This window comes from Helobdella robusta (genome assembly GCF_000326865.2).
Source record: "Helobdella robusta unplaced genomic scaffold HELROscaffold_10, whole genome shotgun sequence".
Taxonomy (NCBI): Eukaryota; Metazoa; Annelida; class Clitellata; order Rhynchobdellida; family Glossiphoniidae; genus Helobdella; species Helobdella robusta.
In genome coordinates this window covers 2,359,925-2,369,947 of record NW_008703571.1, presented here as the reverse complement: position 1 = coordinate 2,369,947, position 10,023 = coordinate 2,359,925, and the positions used below count along the sequence as shown (strand labels likewise).

Sequence of the window (10,023 nt, the reverse complement as noted above, 5' to 3'; positions counted from 1 at the left end):
AACATCACGAACAATACACCACTCCCAGGGATAAAACTACCCATAACAACAACTCATTGGCTTGAAGCCAATGCATATTTCCACTCTCAAATTGCAACACTGCCAAACATTACTGACATCAATAACTTCACTACCACTTTACAAACACTAATATACAATTATTTCGCATCAAACTACGGCACTCTTAATCAAAAATCAAACTCAATAACAACACTCGATAAACCAATCAACAAACTAAAGTCAGAATTGAAACAATTAAAGCTGCTAGGCCGTAACAACCACAATTTTGACGTCCAAATTAGCACGCTGAGCAAACATATTAGATCAAAAATATCATCAGCAAAAGCGATAAAAGCTGAAAAAACAGTCAATATCACAAGCCAATTAAAACAAAAATTCTGAGCAAAGTGTGAAAAATTACTAAATCCGACAACCGCTCTGTCACCACTATTTAGCGTCGAAGAAGCTAACAAATTTTTCAACAAAATTTTAAAAGACCCATTTCACAATAAATATCGCCTTCCAAATTGGACTGAACCTCTAACGATCCCTTCAATTGCCTGCAATACCAATCCTCCTACGTACAATGAAATATTCTTAATAATCAAGAAATGCAAGTCGAAAGCATCTCCTTGTCCTCTAGATCAAATGTCAATAATAATTCTCAAAAAATGTCCCATACTTCGCACAATCCTTCATATATTACTGGTTGAGTGTTGGAGAACGTCGTCGATCCCTACATGCTGGAGAAAAGGGTTGACCATACTGATCTACAAAAAGGGAAACGCCAACGACCCAGCGAATTTCATGCCAATAACACTTCAACCAGTATTCTATAAAATTTTCTCAACATTTGTAAACAATAGAATATACAAATATTTAGATTCAAACAACTTCATTAATAAAAACATCCAAAAAAGCTTCTACCCCAAAGTTGACGTGTAGCTGAACACACGCAACTACTATCTCACCTTCTAAAGGACGCCAAGAGACATCAGAGGACAATCATTGTTACCCTCCTAGATTTAAGAAATGCATTTGACGAGGTTAGCCATGATCTAATTTCATCTATCCTAAGTTATCACCACATCCCAAACCAGGTCAGCAATCTAATTAGATCAATATACGCCGATTACTCGATAACTGTATCGGCGTGCAACAAACTAACCTCCCCAATTCAAGTAAAAAGGGGGGTCCTACAAGGTGACCCAGGCTCACCATTGATTTTTAACCTCTGTTTCAATCCTCTAATGAAAATGCTAGAAGCAAAACAATATCAACAATGCGGATACATATGGGGACCAACAGCCAATCTAAAATCCAGAGGCTGGTTTCAGTTTGCCGACGATTCGGCAATCATTGCTAACAGTTCCGAGAGTGCCCAGAGACTGATCAATCTCAGCCAAACATGGTGCAAATGGACGGGTATGAAGCTGAGAACTGACAAATGCTGTACATTTGGGATGAGAAAGCTGGACGGAAAGTATGAGCAGTTTTTGCCTCAATTAACAATAGATGGTGAAATAATTCCCCGGGTGAATATTAACGAAGGTTTTACGTACTTAGGAATAATGTACGATTTTGAAGGCAAAGATACCAGAGAGAAAGACAAACTGCACAATAAGCTTAAGGTTATGCTGAGGAAAATTGGTGGACTGGATATAACTGTTCAATGGAAGCTGGAAATTCTTAGGCGCTTTGTCCCTACTCAAATCTCATTTGAACTACGCACCTACAATATTTCGCTAACCTTGATAGAAAACACACTGGACCGCCTTGTGACAGAAACAGTAAGAGAATGGCTATCACTGCCCATAAGCAGTTGCATCGCCGAAGTTAGCTCGCTGCCGTATAAAACTGGTGGCCTCAACATAAAATCGTTGAAACAGCACGCCGAGATGTTACGTCTAAAACTCCGTGGTTATCTCAAATTAAATAGTAATGAAGAAATTAGATCATTGTGGAGTGAATCTCACAACAATTATGGAAAGATTGACAACCTGATCCTGGGAAATGTTGAATTAAAACCAGCAATGAATGCTCTAAAACAGAAGCATTATGAAACGAACTTTAATCATCTCTCGCTGTTGCAAAGCCGAGGTACCCTTGTGAAATCAATAAAAGAGTACATCAATAGCTCCGAGATAACGCGATGGTCCAGGTCGACTGTAAAGCTATCAGAGGTCCTCTATAAATTCACCAGAAAATACCTTATTCAACAGCTACCAACAAACGCCAACCTCTTCAGATGGAGCAAAACTACAAATGCATCATGTTTGCTCTGCAATGCAACACAAACGAACAAACACGTCATGTCAAACTGTGGCTCATCATCTACATTGAGCAGATACTTAGATCGCCACAACAAAATTTTAAAATAATTATCGATAATTTCATGGTAGACACGAGGCCGGGTGTCGAGATTTTTGCGGATTTGAAAGGGGAAAAGATACGACCAATAACAGACTTGTTCAGATCACTCCGTCCTGACATTGCTGTCCGCAACAAAGACACGATCGAGATACTTGAACTGACTGTCTGCCATGAAACTAACTTCATAAAATCAAAACAATTTAAAATGAATATATATATTGGTAATTTGAAAGATAATATTATTGATGACTTTAAGCATTGCAATATTTTAATTAATACCTTTGAAATATCGCCAATTGGCTTTTACAATCCTTTTAATATGTCTTTAATTGATATAACTTGGACCGATTATTTTAGATTTAGCTTGATTAACAGTGTAATTTCGTCATCATATGCTCTGTACTGTAATAGAAACAATGAGTGAAGTTTTTTATACTATTTATCATCATGGTACTTACTTATTTTCATAAGATGACGAGCAATGATGATTATCCGTATTACTCTAACACTTTATCTTTATTTTATTTTATTTTATTCATCTAACTGTATATTTAACTAAATTCAATTTTATTTCATTTTCAATATTTTGATTTTACTTATGCTCTGTCTTTGGAAAATAAAAGAGTTCACATTATTATTATTATTATTATTACTATTATTATTATTTTTATCAATATCAATATTAATACAAATTAGAAATGATACAGCAAGAAGGTGTATCATATTATTGATGATACATCTTTGTAGTAACGATGATACCTGCTATTTTGTTATAGGCTATCGAATGATTGATGGATTCAGGCTACTGTTATTATTGCCATCCTTATTATTATTATTTTGTTGTTGATGTTGTCATTATTATTATTATTTTGTTGTTGTTATTTTTGTTGTTGTTATTTTTGTTGTTGTTGCTGTTAAGATTTTATCTCTATTACCTTTGTCGTCTATAGGATTACCTGCCATTAGGATTATAATTAGCAACCTTACAAGATAATCATCATCGTCATCATTATTATCATCATCATCAGCCATCATCACTCATCATAATCATAATCGTCGTCGTTATCATCTTCGTCTTCATCACATCTGGTTTTCTAGTTATAATTGCACCCCGTGCTAACCAATACAACATGAATTTGTTTGTTGTGTTTGTTGTTCCAACCTCAATCACAATTTACTCTACTCCTCAACAAAATCATCACCGACAAAAACCATCATCATAATTTTTCCCAAACATCACAGCACATATAAACGCGAGTACACAGACACAAATACAGACGCACACATTCACCCATACAAGCACACACACACACAAACACACAAGGCACCGCCATCAGATCTTAGTACGCGCAATTAATCAAATTTCTGTGTCACCCTCACTCCGTTTCCGTTCACACGTCGTTCTTGCGTTCATACGCAAACACACAAGAAAGCATACAAACGCGCGTACAGAGACTAATACCAATACATTTGCATACAATACACATATGAATTAATACTTGTATACACTCGCTTGAAGTTAGTGACTAAAACACATTTTTTTAATAATTCACACGCAAATACGCACATAGACCCGCGAGCAAACAAACAAACACACGTACATTCACACACACACACATGCACACAAACAAACAAACAAACACACAAACAAACAACCACAAGTACATTCACGCACAGGTTTTTACTCATCATGAGTACAGCTTAACTCGGGTATTAAAAATGAACAATACAAATTAGATTACACAACTTTCGTAAGTGTAAAATTTTATGCAATGCAATGAGAAAGAATTGATTTAGGGACTCCTATAATGTTGTGTATATAAATTTGAACGAACTCACGTTCATACAACCATGAAAAAAATCAGGTGCAAACCAACTGAAAAAGAAGCGAACAAACAACGAATCGTGTGAACGGGAATATTTTCACAAACATCAATTTTAATTTTTTTTTTGTTTGAAAATTGCTCGATGCTTAATGAGTCGGCACATCTAAGGTTTCCTTTAAAAATTATGAAACATAAATATTATTATAAGTTTTTATAAAAATAATTTTAAAAAAATATACAAACACAGATGTGTAAATGAATCATTTTTATAAATCTGAACAAATATCTGAGATAATTTGAATACGAAATTATTGCACAGCTCCATCATAACTATCTCATTATTTTTCAGTTATAGATTTATAGGCTAAGTAACAATTTAACAATTACTGATACATTTGAAAATTATTATACATAATCTTCACGTATATCAAAATATACAAAACATTCATATATACATTCATATACACACACAACAAACACATGCATGAACATACATGCACACGTACATTCATGCCAATTCATCTTCTTGCATACACACAGACACAAACACATGCATGGATACACTCATAAAAACAAGAAAAATAGCAAAAACAGGAGAAAAAGAAAAAAAGACAGAGATATAAAAAAGATAGATAGAAAGCAAAAAGAGTGAGAGAGAGAGAGAGAGAGAGAGAGAGAGAAAGAAAGAGAAAGAGATAGAAAGAGAGAAAGAAAGAGAGAGAGAGAGAGAGAGAGAGAGAGAGGAGGGAAAGGAGGGATTGAGTGCAAACATTGAAAAGATTAAAGCCTGTTTAATCTGTACACTGAGATCGCACTGAAATCAAGTTCAGTACACATAATAAAGTGGCTCCGACCCATTCACGCACGCACACACCACACACTACGTATTACATTCACGCACAAAAATACATTTAAACTTTCGCGAAGACACACATTCATACGTATTTGAGTCTGCGTTTTTGTACGTGCATTGCATTCGTGTGTTGTAAGCGTTTATGCAAATATGAACATGCAAAAGCGATTGTGTGAATTAGTTAGTTTATACAAATATACAAATAAAGGCTTAGACGTGATGACACACGTGTGTGTGTGTGTGTTTGTATGCTTACTTTTATGAGTCTGTATGCCTCTGCGTGTGTGTGTGTACGTTTGTTTGTATGTGTCCACATGTCCATTTGTATGCGCTTTATTTTATAAATGGTATTTTGGCAAATGTGTGCTTGTATAACTCACGGTTAGCAGGCTTATATGTTTATGTGTGTGCGTATGTTTTGTTTATTCATGTTTGTGTTTGTGGGTCACACATGTTCTTTCAAGTTTGTCTGTGCGTGCGTGAATAAGATCATACATTTGTTTTTAGGCTATTTATTTTAATTGTGTGCGCGTGTGAACGTGTTTGTTTGTGCGCGTGTGAACGTGTTTGTTTGTGCGTAGGCGTCCGTGCGTGTACGTATGTGTACGTGTTTGCACAAGTTACGAACTTCATTTTAGTGCGAGCAATTTTAATGAGCGAACTGTGAGCTTAAGTTGCATGAAAAAAACAAAACAAAATAAATAATAGCAGAAATAAACACAGTAGGGATGGTAAGTCTAATCACCAACTTTGATATCATCATCATCGTCGTCGTCGTCGTCATCACCATCTTCCTCCTCCTCCTCCTCATCATCTTCCTTAAATCACCATTGTCATTATGACAAATACGATGATGAAAATTATTATTGAAGTACGATAATGATGATAGCAGATATAATCGTGATGATGATAAAGATGTGATAATATTTTAAGGTATGGGATAGAAGATGATTGCAATGATGATATAACGAAAGTGACAGCCTCAACGATGATGAAGGCGAAAATGACATTGGTGACGATGACGAAATGATGATGACTTTGATGATAATGCCGTTACTATTGTAACGATGATAACATCAATACTCGTGTAATGTACTGTAATGAAATGTAATATAAATGTAATGTAATGACTAAGATAAATGACCGTAATGGTAAATGATGATAATAATGATGAACATGACGATATATGATGACCATGATGATATTAATAAAGACAATAAAACTAGAATGCGCTGAGTACTGAGTTATTGTACTTCTTTGTACTGATGAGTTGTTGCTATACTGGTTTTTAATTGCATCTACTTTCAAACAAAAAGCGCGGCTAAGAATGTTCATAATAAGAACCACATAATAACTTTTGGTGTAAAAAATTGTTAATGGTTTGCGTATAAATATTATAAAATGTTAATCTTTGTTGAGGAAATCATTGAAATAAAATTTTAATTGCTTTTAAAGTTTGTAATTTCATTTAAACACTCTCTGTGTTTGTTTATGTTCACATGGTTTTTCAAAATTTTATTAATTAACACATAATTAGACATTTTTTTATTTCTATTTTTTTTTCAATTTTTGTTCTGCATATTATTGTTGTTGTTTTTTCTCCAAAATTCGCACTCACTCTAGCATTTGCAACCATTCACTGTTCTTCTTCTTGTTTCCGTGTACTTTGTTTTCGAGCAACGACGTTTTTACTAACGTCAGTGCCTTCAGTTAACAGTTGAGGTCATATAGGAGAGAGTTTCTTCTTTCAAAACATAACGAAAATTGAAAAATTACTCCATTGATAAACTTAACAATAAACTTAAAAATACTTTTTTATTTTTGTAAAAAAATTATTATAGACAAATATTTTATTTTTAATTTTAACAATAAATTTATCGATGACTTATAAGGAAAAGACAGAAAATTTTTATTTTTGTTTTTTATATTGTTATTATTGTTATTAACACATACATCATTACACAATTAGGCATTCTTTTATTTCTATTTTTTCAATTTTTGTTATTATTATTTACTTGTTATTAATATTTTGATATTGTTCCCATTTTGTTTTCTCTTTCGCAGTGCTTTCGTCATTAAGGAGTTGAGCACTGAGGAGTTTATTTAAAACTTTCTTACTGGCTCGGTTCATAAAAATTAATTAATCGACATCAGTGCACCTCTGCTTTGCTGAACGCTCTTACTTTCTTGTTACTTCGCTATTTTCTCTCTCTTCCTATTCGTCTCTTTCTCTCTTTCTCTCCCTCTCTCTTTCTCATTATCGTCCAAAAACTTGTTTTGACTATTATAAAGGACGTTATGTTTCATTAAACAATTTAAAATTTGTTTATAATATTATTTGTATGGTTCAATTTCAACTACGTCATTACATCTTACTTGGATTTTGAGAACAACTGACTCCACGACTACACATTGTTCGTTGGCTTGCTTTCATTTCAAGAATTCATAATTTAAAAAGCCTCTTCATCATTCACCATTATTCTAATCAAATTTCATTCGTACGAAATAGGACAAAAATAAATTTTACAACATTAGTAAAAAAAAATAAAAAAAATTAATAATAATTAATTAAGATTTGAAATAAGAGCGATTGTTTTAATAAAAGATTTTAATTAGTGCACACGTTAACGAATCAAAACAACAACACTAACATCAGGTAGTTAGCTAATGTTTCATCATCTTCCAGTACACTTGAATTGGTAACTGAATGGAGAAATTTATTAAGGATTATGAGCAATTCTTCGATGAGCGAAATTATTTTCCAGATGAATATTTTAAAATAGAAATATAAAATATGAAAGTTGTTTTACAGTTTTAAATTAAATTAAGTTAGTTAAATATAATGCTGACATAACTACATAAACCAATGTAATACACATACACGCGTACCGGAAGCACACACACACACACACACGTGCACATGAACATTCAAGCATAGATACAAGCAAACGTACACATACAAACACACACACATTCATGAAACTCTCAGTCTACATTAGCGCAGTTATTCAATGAATTATTCTGGAGACCAATCAATAATAAACATAGATCCGAAACTCAGGTGTGCTTGTATTATATTGTTAGGTGTCCTGTCGAGTATTACTCTGTCTCATCAAGCCCAGGTCATGTTTTCTTCTATGCCTTCCTCTGTGTTTCTCTATTTTCGTGATTTTGTTTTGTTATTATTATTTTATTGTTCAGCTGTTTTGTCTTTTTTGTTATTTTTTTCAAATAATTTTGTCTTTCGTTGGTTTGCTCTTCTCTTCCAATTTTATTATGATTGAATGCTAAAATTCTGACATTGAAAAATAGATTTTTCTGCGTGCATGTTTCTAGAAACAATATCTCACGTGTTTGCTAGAAAATGTTGACGGGGTGTTGGCAAAGATTTTAAAAATGTTGTTGAAATTCTGTTGTTGGAAAGTTTGCTGTTGAACATTTTGAATATGTTGTTGAAATTTAGAAACTTAAAGGGAAAATAGCCAGAAAAATTTACCAAATTTTTGCTAGTGTGGGCAAAATTAGGCCTTCCTAGACCAGCCACTGGAATTTAAAAAATTAGTAAAAACGTTTTAAGGAGCGGAGTGTGAAATAAATGGAATGGGATGTTTTTACCTTACTGCTTTCAAGTTTCAAGCCTTGATGTTTATAAATTACATTACATTAAATGAGGTTTTTTAATTCTTTGTCTTTATTTGATTTACATTTCAAAAAATTTCCAGTTTTTAAATTTTTTTGTTTCATTTTTGTTTGAATTTTGTTTGCTCATATGCTCATTTGTTCATTGTTCTTTAAAGAATACGTTGATTACAAAAAAAAATTATTTCAAACTTTAAGAACAATTCTATTTTGTTGCTGCCAATTATTTTATCATCCATCTATACATCCATGTATTCATTCCCCATCCATTCCTTTATTTATCTTTTCATCCATCCACTTCTCCATTCATAAATTTATTCTTTAATCAAAATTTCTTTATCCAGCATAAATTATTATTCATTCCAACTCACTCACTCACTCACTCACTCACTCACTCACTCACTCACTCACTCACTCACTCACTCACTCACTCACTCACTCACTCACTCACTCACCCATTCGTTCGTACTCTCATTCATCCATTTATTGATCCATCTGTTTATATAATCATTTCAAACGTAGCCCAACGACAGGCCATAGTATAAGTAATGATGTCGAAGACAAAGATGATGGCGATGATGATGATGATTATGTTTAAGATAATGATAATAATGATGATAAGAATGAAGATAAAGCTGATACTAAAGCTAGTTTGATTATGAAACTGATAAGGATAACAGATAATATATAGATATACATCTGATATATATATCATATATTGATATATATACATATATCTATATATGATATATAGTTGATATATATGGATAATTCATCTGGATATCATCCTCACCATTCTGACATTCGATAAAATTTTTTGACATGACATGATCGTTTCGAACTGTCTCACAAATTAATTTTTGAAATTGATTTGTCAATAAAATCGCCCTTCATTGCCATAATCACTATCATCACCAACATCATCATCATCACTAACATCATCACTACCACCATCATCACCAACATCATCACCAACATCACTAACATCATCATCATCATCACTATCATCATCATCACTTGCATCATCACCATCATCATTATAAACATCATTACAGAATTTTCTTCATTATCATCGCCACCCCCATCATCATTATCATCATATTATTATTACGTCACCATTTTATTTTTACGATAATTAAAGTACTAATTACCCATTTTTATCATTTTTTTTCCGCATCGCATCATTGCGTCATTATTAACGCCATGATGAATCCATTGTTAACATATCGCAGGACCATTAACGCCGAAGGTATGATGACGATTATGATGATGATGATCGTTGTGACGTCGCCGATGGTGATTATGATGACGTTGACAATGATGATGATGATA

The 10,023-nt window shown here is 33.1% G+C and overlaps 1 protein-coding gene across 1 annotated transcript in view; it reads left to right on the top strand.

Moving 5' to 3' along the window:
• The window catches only part of HELRODRAFT_166692 (hypothetical protein), a gene marked incomplete at both ends in the record, with an annotated part of 2,708 nt that extends 2,306 nt beyond the window's left edge, over window positions 1–402 (top strand). Inside the window, one exon of the mRNA XM_009011917.1 lies at window positions 1–402. This exon is cut by the window's left edge and continues 293 nt beyond it. Coding sequence (XP_009010165.1) covers window positions 1–402 — 402 coding nt within the window.
• Between the last annotated feature and the right edge of the window lie 9,621 nt (window positions 403–10,023).